The sequence below is a fragment of the Trichoderma aggressivum genome (assembly GCF_033847375.1).
Source record: "Trichoderma aggressivum f. europaeum strain CBS 100526 chromosome Unknown scaffold_061, whole genome shotgun sequence".
Taxonomy (NCBI): Eukaryota; Fungi; Ascomycota; class Sordariomycetes; order Hypocreales; family Hypocreaceae; genus Trichoderma; species Trichoderma aggressivum.
Genome location: NW_026946427.1, coordinates 40,525 through 58,133, shown reverse-complemented (window position 1 = coordinate 58,133; position 17,609 = coordinate 40,525). Strand labels below are relative to the sequence as shown.

At 51.0% G+C, this 17,609-nt stretch overlaps 6 protein-coding genes across 6 annotated transcripts; 2 read left to right on the top strand and 4 right to left on the bottom strand.

Moving 5' to 3' along the window:
- Positions 1-11: 11 nt before the first annotated feature.
- Positions 12-1,149, bottom strand: Triagg1_9898 (transcriptional regulator family: Fungal Specific TF; the record flags this gene model as incomplete). The annotated part of the gene is made up of 2 exons (XM_062904907.1): positions 12-887; positions 937-1,149. 2 exons carry the CDS (start codon positions 1,147-1,149, stop codon positions 12-14), a joined length of 1,089 nt encoding a protein of 362 aa, XP_062751118.1.
- Positions 1,150-3,693: 2,544 nt separating this feature from the next.
- Positions 3,694-5,045, top strand: Triagg1_9897 (uncharacterized protein; the record flags this gene model as incomplete). Its single annotated transcript, XM_062904906.1, has 3 exons — positions 3,694-3,849; positions 3,904-4,928; positions 4,976-5,045. The coding sequence occupies 3 exons, from the start codon at positions 3,694-3,696 to the stop codon at positions 5,043-5,045; spliced, it is 1,251 nt and encodes a 416-aa protein (XP_062751117.1).
- Positions 5,046-5,555: 510 nt separating this feature from the next.
- Positions 5,556-6,824, top strand: Triagg1_9896 (uncharacterized protein; the record flags this gene model as incomplete). Its single annotated transcript, XM_062904903.1, has 1 exon — positions 5,556-6,824. One exon carries the CDS (start codon positions 5,556-5,558, stop codon positions 6,822-6,824), a length of 1,269 nt encoding a protein of 422 aa, XP_062751116.1.
- Positions 6,825-7,291: 467 nt separating this feature from the next.
- On the bottom strand, positions 7,292-10,127 carry Triagg1_9895 (uncharacterized protein; the record flags this gene model as incomplete). Its single annotated transcript, XM_062904902.1, has 2 exons — positions 7,292-9,942; positions 10,031-10,127. 2 exons carry the CDS (start codon positions 10,125-10,127, stop codon positions 7,292-7,294), a joined length of 2,748 nt encoding a protein of 915 aa, XP_062751115.1.
- A 755-nt stretch (positions 10,128-10,882) lies between these two features.
- Positions 10,883-12,854, bottom strand: Triagg1_9894 (uncharacterized protein; the record flags this gene model as incomplete). The annotated part of the gene is made up of 6 exons (XM_062904901.1): positions 10,883-10,980; positions 11,083-12,004; positions 12,088-12,412; positions 12,483-12,563; positions 12,639-12,658; positions 12,765-12,854. 6 exons carry the CDS (start codon positions 12,852-12,854, stop codon positions 10,883-10,885), a joined length of 1,536 nt encoding a protein of 511 aa, XP_062751114.1.
- Positions 12,855-14,298: 1,444 nt separating this feature from the next.
- Triagg1_9893 (transcriptional regulator family: RFX DNA-binding domain) lies at positions 14,299-16,923 on the bottom strand (the record flags this gene model as incomplete). The annotated part of the gene is made up of 4 exons (XM_062904900.1): positions 14,299-15,787; positions 15,865-16,161; positions 16,221-16,830; positions 16,914-16,923. 4 exons carry the CDS (start codon positions 16,921-16,923, stop codon positions 14,299-14,301), a joined length of 2,406 nt encoding a protein of 801 aa, XP_062751113.1.
- Between the last annotated feature and the right edge of the window lie 686 nt (positions 16,924-17,609).

Below are 17,609 nucleotides of genomic sequence, written 5' to 3'. Positions count from 1 at the left end.
ACCGAGAGCATCTAGGTTGAGGTTGTGTTGTTTGACAACGGTTGGATGTCGAGCAGATATCGTGCGGTTGCCCATCTGCCCGCTGAACCGGAATAGATTTGTTGTAATATTGCCTTGAGCCATGATCCAATCTCCACGTTGTCAATGCCCACTGCATCAAAAGCCATTCTCAGCGGGAATAGTATAAAGAGGCTGCTAATGTCATCTCCTCTTCGCTCCATATGGTAATCCATGCTGCGACATATCGCTATTCCCGCCATGTTTATCGAAGCTCGTATCTCTTCACACTTATCCTCGTTCAGCTCTAGTTGAATGCCAAGACAGAGCCTTGATACGAGAACAATAGCGCCATGATATAGACTCATGATATTGGCCTGGTAGAGGGACTCAAAATGATAGACCGTATGCCAGATCGGTGTTGGCAGTCCTTCCGAGTCCATAATTTCTGGTGTTGATGAAGGCGAGGGTACTTCAGTCCATGGTCTTATACCTGGTCCTTGTTTCCAAGTGTGAAGACTGTCCAGAATTGCGTAAGCTTTCTCCTCAAGTTGATGCAGAGCATAACGCCTCTCTAGTTGGGCAGTTTCAACAGGAAGAGACTCTCGCAACACGAAAAGCTCCGGACAGTCCGCAAGAATATCGATCAAATGTTGCATGGCGTCTTTTCGACCCATATAGTTCACCCATGGGAGAGTTTTCCAGTCCGGGAACGCAAGAATGGTGTTTTGGCGCAACAAGAGTGCCGAAAAGATGATGGAAGGGCGAACGCTCTCTAATATGGTCAGACAAGGGAGCGATGCCATGGATTCAGGTCCCCTAATCTCCAGAAGCCGCTGAAGTCCTTGTGAATGTTGTAACCATCCAGCCTCGAGATCACTAATGAGGTACTGCTCCATTGTCAGCATGGCAATGTTCTCATGGGGAGGCGACTCTTACCTCGAATAGCGCCATGATCATGATGGACTCTAGAACGTCCAACGTACGACTAGCACTCTGATCACCCAACCTCTGATTAAGAGTCCGCAACGACTTTCCATATTTGGACATGCCACGCCTCAAAATCTCCTGTTCCATATGCGCAATACCAAAGTACGTTGTCGATAGAGCAACCAAACACTGCTTGGCTAACCCTCCGCTACTTCCAGGCATTGACGAAACATCAGCGCCGTTTTCTAAAAGCTGAGATATTGTGTATGTGATGAAAATGTCCTCGTGGGGTATCTGAGGTCTGTATATACTCCACGGAGATGATGGATTCATGCTGCTCAAGTGGCTGGCTCCAGATGAACCAACGTCTTGCCCCGTGGTTGTGTTACCTATTGGCCGTGCAACGGAAGACGTGTTGGATGAAATGGCACGTTTGCTCTGTCCATCATATTGAAGAATACTGAGGCCCCGGGAACCTCCACATTGCAGCCCTGCTTTGAGGCACCGCTTACAGTGTGGAGTTGTAAGATCTGGTAACTAGAGTCAGGAGCTGGCTCAACAGACAGTTCAATAGAAGCACTGAGAAAAGACACGGCGCTCACCGCATTTTATCCGTCGACGTCGGCACTCATCGCAAGCTCTGGATCTCCCCCCAACTCCTACCATTTCTTTTCTTCTTCCTCTGATGAAGGATTTTGGCGATACACAGTGCAAGAGGATCCGTTATGATGCGAACAGTCGATGGTTGTTTGTCCTAGCAATGATCTGGGGAGAACGCTGAGATGATTTGCAAACGCAGATGATTTATCTCGATGATCGCATCCACGATACGCGTAACAAGATGAACCATCGTCTAGCGGATGCTGTTTGTCAATCATGAATGCATCATCTCGTCCTCTTTCGGCATCCGAGATAAGATCAAATGACATGGACTGAAGTTCGCGCTAAAAAGGAATCACTGCCGCTTTATATTCCGGATTTAGCCCCCGATTAAAGCGGACCACCAGACAGCTTCATCCGTCAGCCCGGCAGTAACAGCATATTAGATTCATCTTGACACCAAGACAATGATGTTAATACTTACATGGAGGCAGCTTAACCACTCGAATAGCTTCAATTATGCGACCGTAGAGGCAAAATATGTGTTGTGCGTAAACAACAGGCAGTAGGTGTAAGCAGAGCCTTGCGAGGCCCTGGCACAAAAGGCATGGAGAAATAGCAACTTGTGGTCAAGTGTACAAGCAGAGAAACTAGGAAAAAGGATGAAAAAAGCGACACGTAGATGGGGCCAATGCATCTAGAGAATTAGAAGAGATGCATTGGCCCAATCGAAACGCAATATAACAGAGAGATGCCAGCATTCGCTTGATTACATGCAGTCATCGTAAGATACTGGCCATCGTTTACCAGAGCCTTGTTTTTGTCAATTAAACATCTTTTACCAAACACACGTCAATTAGTCGCTTTGATACTACTATATAGTAGAAATACAAACGACGCCCAAGTCTTGATGGTTCTGCCCAAGTTTACGAAAGATATTACCTTGAACAGAGAATGTAAGAAGTTTCCTCTTTATTATCCTTGCCCAGAGAGTACCAATGATAACTTGCATACGAGGCCTCTGAAACAAAGGATTCGGCTAGCCTCGCAGGGTTCAGGGTACAGAGGTGCATATGTATATTGATGTGCATGATGTAAACAGTACAGCTTCCCCGCCCTCAGCTGAAGTCCCTACCTCCTCCTCTCTTCTATAAATCACACAAGGCGGCATTGGGCTGGTGTTTGAGTATTTCCAGCTTCTATGCCGCCTATTGAGACTCACTCATTGATAGCTTCGACGCCTTACTACGACAATCTCATGGGCAATAGTATGCAACTACAACCAATAGCTAGAAGAACCCATTTCAACATTTGAATAACACTCTCTTATCCGTTGCCGCCATGGACAAGAGGTTTCGAGTTCAACGACGTTCACATACTAGGACAAGGGACCCTACAAGGCCATCTCCATCGACAAGCGGCCTTTTTAAATTCATAACGACCTGGTCATCGTTGTCATCAAAGGGTCCTGTTAAATACCACGTTAAGGCATCTCCACATTGCAGCATCTGTGTGGGGAGGATATTCGACAAAGAAATGGCCATAGTGCGTAAGTCCACTGAATTACATCCACAAAAGCTTGGAGCTCTTTGCAATATACATGTGTCGTTGACGCTTTATCCAGTCTTTGGGGAAAATAATGTATACAAGAGACGGACACAGCCCTTTCCCTTGCCTCCTTTGGGCTCTGCCTACCGTCCTTCCAACGAGTACTTGTTTTGTCGGATGAAGCGCTGCTCTTGCGATTCGTCAATCGAATACACTAGAGTACACCTTGGATGCCATCAGATATTCTGCAGGGTCTGTGACTTTGGAAAATTACAACAAGAGAACGCGTTGCAAAAACTATGGATCTCTACTACGTGGAGGCTCCCATGGAAAAATGCATTCTTCATGCCCGCATCCAACGTATACATACCAACAAGTACGAAAAGTCTCGAGTTATCGGGTCAACTCTTTGGAATAACCTTCCTACATAAACTTCCTCTGGAGCTGGTAATCGCCATTTGGAGAGAATCTAAAGATGCCTTGTTCTGGAGGTGCATGTCCATCATCCGTATAGTAACTGAGTTTGAGACCAACACGTCAGAGTTGCAAATCAAGCCATTGGATCAAGTGGTCTCCTGGCGACGCAACGGAAAATTAGAGTGTGCTCCAGCATCTGCCATGTACCCAGTTACTAAACTTACGATTGACCAAGAAGGCATCAAGCAGGTGGAACGACTCCGTTGCAGACCTCAGTATACAGGAGAGCTTTATAGCGATTCGACTTTCATCGTCGAGGAGTGGTCGTCATTGCACGGCATCGAAGCACAATTTCAGGTATTTTGTGCCAATGACATTCAAGTTATCCACCATAACTAATCCATTCTGCAGGATGGACGGCTACGTCTACAAACTACGCAAATCCAGCCCAAATTCCCTTACATATGGAACACTCCAGCTCCACCTCGCTTCTCATTATGCAACGCCCATATATTCGATGTATTCAACACATGGCGGCTGCAGGTCGTGAATACCCGGAAAATCGTAGGCATCACCTTCTTTTTTCTTCAAGATAGGTTTTATGATCTTTACATTCACGACTCGGATGAATCAAGTGCATATGCGCTGTATGAGCAACTCTCGCCCGACATGCAGAGAGGCGCTTTCTGGATATACTTGCCAATCGGAACCACAGACAGGATGCTTGTTCTTGGAACCCGTTTTATTTCTCGGAGCGAGTATAACATCCTTGTTCGTATGGAGAAAGCCGGAGATGTTGTCATCGGGAGAAACTGCTTCTTTAGTGAAGACGACTACCACTATGACGGTCTATTGCCTGAGGACTGGCCGAGTTCTCGCGCGGACCAATGCCTCGGTGGAGATGGCCCGGTAACTTTGGTTTATGGTGAGCGGGAACAAGGCTATCTTGATATCCCATTGTTTGACGCATATTGTGAATCGGACAGCTGGACTCTTCCAGAGCCATTTATGCTTGAGAAGCCTACCCCTGAGCGGTTTGATCGTTTCGGTTACTATTCTCGTACGCCGTTGGATCAGATTGCAGAATCCACGGTGTATTACGTACCAGAAACCGGCCGTTGTAGAGGCATTCTCCTGCGATACAAGAATGGCGGATGCAGAGCCGTTGGGCAATGCCGCGTAAACGTGGACTCCTCTGAAACAGTTGCTGAACCAAGCTTGATTTGCGTTCGAAAAGAAGATTATCTAGATTCACAGGGGTTCAGACTAGAAAAAACACTGGTCAAGTTCACCCATAACACCTTGGATGACGAGCTTGATAAAGGGTGGGCGCAACATCCACTAGAAGGTTTTATTGAGTTTTATTTCCTTTTCGACGATGTGCTCGTCGAGATAACGACTGACTTTAACGAGGATATTGTTCGCCCAATAGAGCGGTGAGTAAGAAATCCATGATCCAATAATCGACTGACAAAGTTTACAGTCCGAAGGAGTCTTTGTTTTGGTTGGATATGGCATATAAACATGTGATCGATCCATCAGACGAAGACTAAGAGAAAGAGCTGAGACGGCGGATAAGACGAAGCAGACCAAACTTGACTCAATTTTTGGTACAAAAGAGGAATTGACTGTAAAAAGTAAAATTGAAACCAGGGAATTCATTCCAAATGAACCCACAAAGTCGTTGGGTAAATGAATAACAAGATCAGTGTTTGTTTGTGTGGCAAAGGTTCACATACCTCTTGACGCCTTTTGTAAGTGAAGCCCAGAGCTAACAGTACCTAAGCTAGCACCCGTTTTCACTGAAAGCTCAGGTACTGCGGGCTGGCTGAGCTACTGATAAGATAAAGCGCCATCTGATAGCGATAAGCTTGCCGTTCACGGCTGATGCCAATCCAGCTTCATCATCGCTTCCTCTCCATCCTGCCACAAGCTAATTCCTCTATATATCTGGCTTTCCACGCCCTCAATCTGCGTCTATATTGTCCCATCTGCTACCAGGCATTACGAAACTCGTTACACAGCCCGCGATTTGAGTTCTTCCTCTCCGCCAGACCGCCATCATGGCGCTCTCTCCAGTCGTCACAACCACCTCGTCCGCTTCAAACCCACAGCTCGAGAATATCCAGACGCTGCGGCCCGTCTCCTCGCCCCTCAAGAACCTCGCATCCGGCTCCGGCCAAACCTCGTCCAATGGAACCCCAAAGCCCGCCCTCGCGCCCGCCGCGCCCGCCTCAACAGGCCAAACGTTGCCTCCAACGCTCGACCTCGCCGAGCAGATGAACGAGGAGGAGAAGCGCAAATACGTCAAGGGCAAGAAGCTCGGCGAAGGTACCTACGCCGTCGTCTTCCTCGGTCACCTCCGCTCCAACCCGGCGACGCGCGTCGCCATCAAGAAGATCAAGGTGCAGAAGGAATACACCGAGGGCATGGCGCCCGACGCGGTGCGCGAACTCAAGCACCTGCAGGAGCTGCAGCATCCAAACATCATCTCGCTCCTCTCCGTCTTCTCCTCCAAGGACCAGAACCTCAACCTGGTGCTCGAGTACCTCCCGCTCGGCGACCTCGAAATGCTCATCCGCGACACCGACAACGTCCGCTACGGCGCCGCCGACATCAAGGCCTGGATGGGCATGCTCACTCGCGCCGTGTGGTTCTGCCACGAGAACTTCGTCCTGCACCGCGACATCAAGCCCAACAACTTGCTCATCGCCGCCGACGGCGAGGTCAAGCTTGCCGATTTCGGCCTCGCGCGGAGCTTCGCCGACCCCCATCGCCACATGACTTCCAACGTCATTACCCGCTGGTACCGGCCGCCTGAGCTGCTCTTCGGCGCCCGCTACTACAGCGGCGCCGTCGACGTTTGGTCCGTCGGCACCGTCTTCGCAGAGCTCATCCTTCGCGCGCCGTACATGCCCGGCAACAACGAGCTAGACCAGATCAAGATGATCTGCGAGTCCATCGGCACGCCCACCGAAGACAACTGGCCCGGCGTCACCCGGCTGCCAGAGTATACCGTGCCCGGCCAGCACCCCACGCGCGGGAGGGACTGGTACGAGATGCGGTTCGGCATCGTGGGCACCGACGGCGTCGATCTGCTCATCAAGACGCTCGCCCTGAACCCGCAGAAACGCATCACCGCGCGAGAGATGCTCAAGCACCGTTGGTGGCATTCCGAGCCCAAGCCCACGCGCAAGGACGACCTGCCCCGGAAAGACAGCGGCGCTGGAGAGGACAAGATGGGCATGGACCTGAAACGGCGTCCTGGCATGGTGGCTGACGACGATAGGGGTGCCAAGGTGGCCCGCAAGCTGGACTTTGGACAGAGGTAGAATGCTCCGGCTTCGGGCTTCTTTTGTTTTGATTGTTTTCTCTTCAGGTCTCTTTACATTTTCATCAAGAAAAAGGCGTTCTCATTCGGATAATATATACATGTACATACCACATCTAACCACGGAGTTGGCTCTAAATCGAGAATAGGGGCCCAATGGATCAAGGCCAAATAAGCTACATAATTGGAAAAATCTTTCGTACTATTCGGTTGCATTCTCTTTCTCTTTATTCATCACGCTGTACAAGGAGTACATATATAAAGATTTCTATCTATGCTTTACGCCAAATCTAGGCACACACTCATTATCCAAATATCCTTTTTGGTCACCCATCTCTCCCCCCTTTCGCTCAACCCAGAAAACTTTGAACAACTTTCATGGATCACATAATTCATCATCTCATCATTCCCAAGGTCTATCCAATAGCCCAAAAAACGAGGTCCCAGCGGCGATATCCCGCTCTCCATTTACATGATCAAGCAATCCATTCCGTACATTGCCCTCTCGACGCTCCTCCTGACCTGATACCAATCCGCCCTACGCTGCGCATACTCGTACACCTCCTCAGCGCGAAACACGCCGCTAAACCGGTCTCCATCCGCAATCACCGTAGCCATTTCTTTGGCATGGCCCGGATCAATCAGGTAGATCTGGCTTAGCTCGCGCAGCGCGGCAAAGTACGGCAGCACATCCTGATTCCGGAGCGACCTCACATAGTCGGAATAGAGATTCATGTCGGCAATGAGCTTGACGGCGCCGTCGGTGCTGACGCGCTGTCTCTTGAGGTGTTTGCATATCGCCGTAAAGAGCCGCTGGCCGACTTCGCCGTTGAAGACGTCGAGCATCGACTTCTCCGTCGTGCCAATGAGCATGTTGGTGTGGGATCTGACGAGGTCGACAATGCGACGAGCCGTGGGCGTCGGCCCAATATCCAGCTCCGCCATGGATCCAAGCGTTGCTCGGTGGGACATCCGATGGTTCGCATCGTCCACCGGTATGCGGGGGGTAGGGTTGTAGTCTGTGGGCAGCTGCAGGGTTCCGTGGAGGTATTCGACCTCATCCATGAGAACGTCGATGCCCTTGTTCAAGCCAGCCGCCACGCTCTCATCAAGCATCTGCTCAAACTTCTTCTTGGCTAAGCCGGCGGGATCCAAAAAGTCGTTCTTGTCGGCAATCTTGGGCGTTGCGAGCTGCTGCTCATAAAAGACTTCAATCATCTGCGATATGAGGTCGCCCACATTGACCAGCTCAATAAACATCACCAACGGCGCCACACCCTTTTGGTCATGATCGCTAACATCTCTTGGGTTGTACTGAGACAAGTGATCTACAGCCATGTCAAAGCCGAATTTGACGTGCCGCTGTCCGAGGATCCGAACGAGCGCAATAAATATGTTGGCGCATTGCTCCCGGGCTTCTCCTCCAACCTGTCCGCCCAAGGGGATGAGCACCGCAGCCCGCCCTAGGCTACTCTTGGCTTTGTGCACCAGATCTAGAGCTACTTCAATGCTGAACAAGGATTTTATGCCTTCCAGCTTGGAGGCCATTATGGCTGCTTTGGCTGCAAGCTCGTCAGTCGGGGCTTTCGCCCCAGGCATGGGACTGCTGCCCCGTCCTTGTATTTCATTGCCCAACCCTGGAGTCTGTGGCCGGGAAGACTGAGGGGTCAAGGCTGCAGACCCATTCGCAGTAACCGCGGGAGAGGATGTCGGTTTGTTAGTCGCAAACGGAGAGCCGATGGGAAAATTCGGCAGAACTGTGACTGGCATCATGATGACCTTCTTGAAAGAGCTCAAAAAGTCGTTCTTCTCCGCAGAACGATTAATGTTGGACATGTAAAACGACTCCAAAGACGAGTCTTGCTCGGAAAGCTTCTTCTCCCACTGGGAGACCTCTATTTCCGCCTGTTTGGTGAAGAAATCCAGCTCCTCCTGCAGGTATAAATCGAGGTGAGGCTCAAACACCTTGAGTGTCAGCTGCTTGGCACGCTTCTCTATTTCTCCCTCTTCCCCCGGCCCCTTGGGAGGTGTGAGTGATTGGAAGAATCTCATCGTCTGCTCGAATATGCCGGAAACGGCCTTGAGGTAGGAAAGAATGCTGCGCTCGTGCGCCTCGTCAAACATGGGAGTTGTGTATTCGGCAATGATGTCCTCCGCAACTTTTTCAGTGAGCCCCCAGAACACGGTGGCGGGATCGGGGAATATTCGTTCCAGAATGCTCGCTTGCTCGTTGACCTTGAGGAGCACTTGCTCAAAGAAACGACGTGATGGCTCCAGCGTCACATCGTCCGTAAATGCCTGATTCAGGCAGTCCATTGGATTGTGCACCATGTCACGGTCGTTAAAGAGCGGGTGCTTCTGTATGAAGAGGTCGATGCCAGTCTTGGCGCCATTGAGCGTGTGCAAAACATGAGCGTATCGGTGCATGCGCCCGTCCACGTCCCAGAATTCGTAGCCCTGCTCAAACTCTCGCAAAACAGCCGCCTCGAAGATGTTGATCATCGCCGTCAGCTTCGAATCTCTAAGGCCCCATCCTTCAGACCAATCGCTCCCCGCGAACTTGTGCAGGTTGGCCAGCATCTGCGCCTGCTGCTCGGGATCTATAAAGGCTTTGAACACGATCGGGTCCGTGTGCGACTTTGCCTTGACCAGATCAAAGTAGAAGGGCGCGAGAGCCTTGTAGATTTTGCCATACTCCTGCCTTGCCCCGCCTCTGATGCTCCTGACGCGCTTGAATACGTCGAGGTACGCGGCGGGGTCCTCAGCAGGATCGCTTGTCCCAATTGTCATGGTCTCGAAGCCGTCCCTCAGTTCTGAAGCAGGTCGCTGTCGACGTTGTTGCTCGACCGTGGCATCGAATATGGTGGACGATGCGACTGCGTTCTTCTTGCCATCGTTGGCCTGATTTGCCGCCGCCGCCGCAGCAGCAGCTTCTCGCCTACGCCTGACCGCATCTTCAAACCTCTGCCTGGCCTCCCGCTCGTCCCAGCATCCCATGCTCTTCAGTCGTGATACCCAGCGGGTATCATCGTATACCATCTCTCGCAAACGGTGGGAAACGCGGGCACAGCGCAACTGGTCGGCCACGGGCAGGTAGTTGAGGATCGTCACCATGATTTCTGTCCACAGCAACACGGTTAGCTGCCATTGAGCTCCCCAGATGGCCCATTAGGGTCGAGCAAATCAACCCAAGAAGCGAGACATTACCTGCCGGGAGCTTGGATCGCGCATCGAGCTCGGTGGCCTTGAGAACGCCCAAGATGCTGCCCCGGTTGCGAGGCCCAGAGCCGCCAGACCGATACATGGTGGCGATAGTTGGTGCACAGGCGATGAGGCCCGCGCTGTTCGTACAATCTGCGGTACGCACAACACCATCGGCGTCTGCTATATGGCTTCAGGCGAGGCGAGGCGCATCGTCGTGATGCTGGTGGCGAGAGAGTTGTTGCTGTTTTGGCGGTGCTGAAGCGCTGAGACGGAGGTGTAAGTGCGTATTCGGTAAACAAGTATCGCAGGTGGGGGAGTTTGGCGGCGTGAGTTTCACCGAGCTTTCGAAAAGAGGCTTGCAAGTACCTCACCACCAAGACTTGCTGGTGGCGGTACCTGGCTGACGTTGTATGCTAATAATAGCAACGCTGAGAGATACCCTGCAATTTATCTCATGATACTCCGTGCGATATAATCGGATGAGAATCAGGAGCCCATTGTATCTTTAGTTAATGTATGCAATTTATTATCTATCATCTATCGAAATTTTAAAAACTCCTCAATGATGTAGCGCACGGTGGCGTATGAAGCAGAAGAACTGATGATGGTGTAATGCACCAACCTGGTCAACCTCGATCGTTTCCACACCCCAACAAAGAAATAAAAAAAGAAGACAGAAAAATGTATCCAATGGCTTTGGGAATAATGAAAATAATAAAGAAAGGCCTCGCAATGCGATAAGCCTTTACAGTTCCTTCTGTATCACCTCAACCGAAACCCTGTGCATATAAATTGCTCTAAAACATAAATAGATCGGCGCCGCAATGCTAGGTATCATGGCCAAAACCGCCCCCCCTAATCTAGGAATGTGAACAAATGAGTATGCAAAACATTCATGGCTCTCGTGGCATCGCGAGCGTCAATGACACAAGAGATGTTGATCTCACTCGCCCCTAGAATGAATAAAATCCAACGCGTTAGCCAACCAAAAAAAAAAAAAAAAAAAAAAAAAACTGGTGCAAAAACACATGCATAGTCGTAGTGGTTTTGCTTACCTTGAGAGATCATCTCGAGATTGACATTGTGCTCTCCGAGTGTCGAAAACATGCGCCCAGCAACGCCAACCATGTTCTTCATGTCCGCGCCAACTAGACTCAGAATAGCCATGTCTGTTAGAATGCTGACATCTCCACACTCCGCCAAGTCCCGCTTGGCAGTCTCAAACGCCTCCGATCGAATCCCGTCAGCGTGGATGGCCATTGAGACGTGCACCTCGCTCGTGGAGATGAGGTCCACGGAGATGGACTGCTTGTCGAGGATGGAAAACACGCGGGCGAAGAAGCCATGTGAAATGGATCTCTTGTTTGAGTGGACGTTGATGACGCTGATCTGATCCTTGATTGTGACGGCAGTTGGGCGCCTGGGGTTCTTGAACAGGGCCCGCTGCCCAGGTCGTGATCGATGCAGCTGCTGTGCTGCCGACAGAATCGGGTCCGGAATCACCACCGTGCCGTTTCCGCGTGGATTCTTAACGTTCTTGATGCGAATGGGGATGGGCGGATGGGCCCGGATGACCTGGTCCATGGTAAGGTGGTGGATGACCTCGGAGCCGTAAAACGTCAGTTCGGCGGCCTCTGACGGCGTGATGGATGGTAGCAATCGAGCCGTGGGGACCTTTGACGGGTCTGCCGTGAAGATGCCGTCCACTTCTTTCCAGATCTGCAGCTCGTCCGCCTTCAACCCCACGGCGCAGAGGGCTGCGCAGAGATCAGTGTAGCCGCGACCAATATCTCCATCAATCAAGCTGCCAGGGACGTTTCCAAAGAAGCCCGTGACGACCGGGACCCGGTGCTCACACGCGGTGAGTTTCTTGAGAAATCTGCTTACCGCCAGCTTATAAAAGCCGGCATCCAGGGATGGAGAAGGGGTGTCGTTATGCAAAACGTCTGACAAGTCCACATATTCGGCATCAACTCCCTAGAAGGGGGTAAAAAAGTTTACACGTCAGCGAGATGACCTAGTACAGAAATTTTCTCGTCAATTTTTCTAGGTAGACATACCGAATCTTGTAGCAATGTCGTCATAAACAAGCAGCTGAGCTTCTCGCCGAAGCTGATGACGCGGTCCTTTGATCTTGAGTTGATTTCAAGGTTGAATCTCTTGGTGGCCATGATGTACTCAATTAACTCCTGGCACTCTGCCTTGAGCTTGGCTACCAAGGCATCTCTCAACTCCGGATCCTGGACAAAGGTCTGGGTGGCGGCGACGTGATCATTGCAGACATCTTGGATGAGCCCCGCGGCCTGCTCAATCAACTCTTGCTGCTTCTCCTCGGAGCTGAGGGGCGTAGCGATGTTCTTGAGTTTTGTGTAGACAGCAAGTAGCCTGGATAACGAAACAATGAGAAATCCGTTTCAAGTTGCAGCAGATCCAACATGGGGGGGCAGTTTCTTACCGACTGGTGGTGCCCTCGGCCTTCTTGCCTGTGCTTCGAGCAGAGCATACAACAACGACTCGGTTCCGCGAAAGATTGGCTCTGTAGTAGTATCATGGATGAGCTGGAGGCCATACATTGCGCGACTCACCATCGCCACATGCGGACAAAACTTACTTGACAATATCACGAGCAATCTATCATGAGAGCGCGCATCAGCATTGACCCCATTGACACCCCGCAAACTCTAAAAAAAAGGAAAAGGACAGAATGAATCGAAAATAACCTCAATTCTCAACTCACCTTGTCTGGGAATTTTCCGACACTCGTGCCGCCAAACTTCTGAACCACCCAGCCCAGGTCGGACGAATTATCACATGTCGAGCTGCCCATGGTGACGATGCTTCCTGCTGCTAGCGACTTCGGAATCGAACTGAATCCGCTAAATGGCCACTCTGTGCTCCACTAGATGGCCTTTGTCTTGGGTCCAATTACCCCCTCGAAGACAATGAAGTAAAAAGAGAAAAAAAAAAGAGTAAAATGTTCACGACTCGAAGTCAGAAAAAAAAAACAAGTGACAGTAAAGTATGTAGTAGCTTTTTAATAGATAGAAAAAAAAGAGAGAAAGCCACAGATCGAAAAAGCCTCCAATGGCAGAAGAGGCAAGGGGAGAAAAAAAAGGGTTGCCTCAGCTCAGTCCGAATCTCCAATGAATCGAAAGAGTCACAACTTTAGTGGAGGGGCGTTTCGGACACCGAATGGTCCAAAATCTGAGTGATGGAGCCGGTTTTGTATGTGGCGTGGGCCGAAGAACGGCGAGGCTCGTCTCCAGTTTTTTTTTTCGTCCGCTCCGAACTGAACAAGGAAATCTGGTTCGAGGGAATTTTTCAAACCGAAAGTGGCGGAACAAGGCACGGCAAAGCGGTTATTCGTCATCGCTTTTATCAATTGAGTCTTGATTTGATGCCCATCTCATCACTGTTTTACGCCGATGGTGAGTCTCAGATAAGACACAGACCCCTGGACATGAATCCAACCACTGCCGTTGAACGCATCCGTCTTACTTGGCTGTGGCGGCTTACGTATAAGAAGAGGGCAATGGTAGTAGTTGTTGTCCTATTGCAGCCAGTGGTAACAAAGATGATTTTCCTTTTCTTTCTCTCTCTCTGACTACTTCTCCAATTGCAATGATTAATTCACGATTTGCTTTCGTGAGACGCACCAACTTGTCCTTTCGAATGAATCCTATTCCCTTACTTGTGGCGCAACCTGGTGAGCCACAACATGCATGACATACCTAGAAACTCTGCTCAGCTATCATGATATCAAAAGAAAAAAACACATCTGCAGCAGAGAAGCCCTTCACACCGTATCCGGAGAAACAAGTGCTGAATACATCGTACACCCTATCCAGTGATTGCCAACACCCCGTCTATTCCAACACGCCCCTTGCCATGGTCCTCCCCTCGAATAAAAAGAATAACAACCAGCGGGAAACAAGATGGCCACCGCAAGGCCTTTGAAATATATAGCAAGAAACAGAAGAAAAAAACACCAATCCCCCGGTCGGAACCATCCGTGCGGAAGCCTTTTATTACAGTCCAGATGTCGTGTCGTCGTCCATTCGTCCGATCATCACAGTGATTAATCCGTCTCCTATCGCAGTGAGCTTTGGTCGAGCTGATCTTGGCCCAGGCCGGAAGCAATCCACTGCGTAATTAAAATCCTCTCGTCCCTCTTCTTTCCATCTTTCCAATATTTTTAAAACTTCTTCCTTTTTTTTCTTGTTTTGCAAGGCGGTTAGTTGATGTGCTTTCGCGGACGCAGGAAAGGGTTACTATAAGCTTGCACCCGCTGCCAGCTCCAGCCCCTGACCTTCTGCTCCCGCGAAAGTGAACTTATCCATGGGGAAATCTTCCTCAGGAGTCCGGATTCCTATGCCACTATCATCGTGGGAATCGGCAATCATCGGGGCTGAGTTGGTATTGTTTGGTGGTGGAAACGGCGCTCGGCCCGGCTGCGTGTGTGATACATGAGCCACGCTCACGTCGTCGCTGCCACTGCTGTATCGGGAAACCTGTCTGCTCGTGGGCTTGCTGGAGACCTGAGACTGAGGTTCTGCCGCCGGCATGGGTGCTTTGGCGCTTTCCTTCATGAATCCGCCTTGCTCGGCCAAGAAGCACGTCATCTCGTCCACCCACGTCTTTGTCACCCACCAGGAGCCAAAGCTCTTACCTTGGGCTAATGTGAGATCTCGCATGACGGCGGTCCCAACTCTTTCAACACACCACACAATATCTGCATGTGATGCATAAGGGAACTTTGCTGGCAGACTTTGCAAGAAATTGACCCATCTGTCCAAGACGTTCTGACCTGATGTGTCGACGCCAGCATCGGCGTCCGATTGACGACCACTGCGCGTGACCACATCCCCGTAAATTGTTAGACATTCCACCTCCCAGGGAACATTTGCCGGATCTAGCAAATCTCTAATTTCAGTCACGAGCAAGGTGACGACGTCGTCCATGCCGCGGGTTGGAACGCACTCGGCAATCTTGCGAGCGCGAATCATGGTGATCCAGTCGACATACATCTGATCGCGATTGGCCGGGTTTGAAAGCATATTGGCAGCCGCATGGGCCGTCAGATTGACGCGCAGGGCGCGATCCAACAGGGCTGCAAAAATGGCAGCCGGCGATTCCTTGGCCGTAATAACGTGCTGTGGCTGGCCTTGGAATGAGTCCCGAATATGGGGCACTAATCTCTCGGAAATGTTGCGGAGGGTGTCGAGAACTGGCTTGGGAACGACTTGAAGAGTCAAGCCAGAGACGATGCGCATCATGCGTTGATACAAAGCAATGTCGCATCCTTCAATCCATGGGGCGAGGGCCGGGTGTCCAAACAACTTCTGGACGGGCATGGTCAGTGTGCCCTGAAAAGACGTGTATAGGTGGAAGAAGGTCTTTTCACGGCAGTACCGAATGCACTCTACCAAGGATGTGCAGTGTGATCGGTACAGGGCGGACAGCGATTTGGCCGCATCGGGGTCGGTTCCATGAGGGAGATAGGATTCAATCGGAGGTAGAGCGATTGGCTCGGATTGCTCGAACGCGCTCTCATCTGGGGGCGGAAACGCCAGCTGCAGCTCCGTCTTGTTAGATGTAGCGTTCACGTTATCAATGTTGCTGAGGTCGGGGTGGTTATAGAGGCTGTGGGATCTGTTGGATGACTTGGTCGGTAGGGGGTTGATTTGAGGTTGTGTGGCTGTTTGAGGCGAAGGCAGTACATCCCGGCGAACATTGTTGTTGCCAGGCTGTGTTGGGACGCTGCAGCTGGATCAGTAACAAGTCTTATTATATAAACTAAATTCCAAATTTGCATCGTAGATTCGTCCTTGACTCACCCAAGGCTCTGAGAAAGACCTGCTGCAGCTTCCGGGAGCGCCCTCGGCGGCTGCGGCAGCGGCTCCTTCGCTTCTGGCTGATCCTCAGCGATGGCGAAGTTGACGTAGTGGTACTTTGATTCTCCTCGAACTCCAAGACGGCGTGTCTTGAGGCCGGGGAAGAGAACTCTGACCAACTTTCCGAAACTGGCTGGGTTCAAAACTGTTATTCTTTCGGTAGCGCATCGTGAGGCATAGTTGGCGTAAACTCGACCGCGAGGAACCGAACCCTTCCCTTTGGAACAGACCGAGTTGATCCTGCAAACGCACAAGGTCAGAATGAGCAATACTAAACACATAGAGCACACGGCGCATACCATAGCATGGCAAAAACCTGGCGAGTGCGCTCTGAGTTGGGCCCTCGCTCGTTCCCATGCAGCTCACGTGCCACGTCCTGGAGACTGCGATGCCGGTTCGCGCTGTAGAGATGTCGCATTTCCAGCTCGTTGTTGGCACTAGATCTTGTCGCCGTCTTGACGGCACCGGCGGCCCCCGTCATGGAGTCGGCGTCCTCGTTCTCTTCGCGATCCAGCATCTGGCTGTCGCCCTCGGTGAAGCTCGCATTGGCGCCGTACTGCTCGGCAGGCAGCGGATGCCTCGTCATTGTGTGATGTTGTTGATATTGCATGTGATGGGCCATGGCAGGTCCCATAGACCCATCAATAGAGAAGTCGTGGTTCGAGGACTGCATGTGGGTCGCCGCCTGCAGGATCATGTCTTCAGGGGACATTTGCGGTGCGGCGCCCATGTCTTTAGAGTGACCGTGGTGCTCGCTGGGGATCCATTGGCCGGTATAGAGAGATGAGGCCTCGGCGAAGGCTGTCTGGTCCAGATTGGACTGGGTAGCAGCGCTGTGAATCGACGTTGTTGAAGCGCGAGAGAGAGGCCGCTTCCTAGCCTTGGCCGTTGCGCGTGTCGCTGAATTATCTACAGGGGAGAAAGGAGTTAGCTGGCAGCGCCGTAGAAGAATGCAAAGAGAAACGCAATCGCACTAGCCGGGCTAGACATACCCTGTTCCATGGTGGGAGTCTGGCGTGGTTGAGTTTCAAGGGCTGAACTTTGGTCGTCAAAATGACTTTTGCTAGACAACAAACATTGGCTGTGGACCGGAGACACGAGCAGGTTTGGCGACCCGGATCTCGCCGCGACCAGACGCGAGCAAGGGTCAAAAAAAAAATCCCAAGATGGAAGCGAAGAAGGGGCCGGTTCAAGCGACTTTTGCACAGGAGCTGCACGGGCGATTCTCTCGATGCGCGCGCCTGGTGGTTGGTGCCGAGTCGGACTTTGGCTGCAGCTGTTGTTGTGATTTGACTTTCTGTTGCGAGGCCAACGAGAGGAGAAGAGCAGACGGGCAGACGCAGGACCCCAACTGGGCAAGAAGCCAAACTAGGCAAAACTAAACAAAAGGCAGAATAACAAACTTTGCGACATTAGGTAAGCAGGCTTGCACACTAATTAGGTGGAATTCCAGCTGTGGCCGAATTGTGAGGAGCGGGGCAATAACAAAAGAAGTTTGAAAGGGCTGTCATGTCATACCTGACGAATTATATGGAGGCTTTTTCTGAATAATACCTATGCATGAACCAAGGGATGCAGGAGAAACCAAAAACAAAATAGTATATTTTATTACTTTCTTTCTCATCTTGCCTGCTAGACTTGGAACTGCCAAATAAGCTGCAAATGCAGGTAGTCAACTGTACTCTATT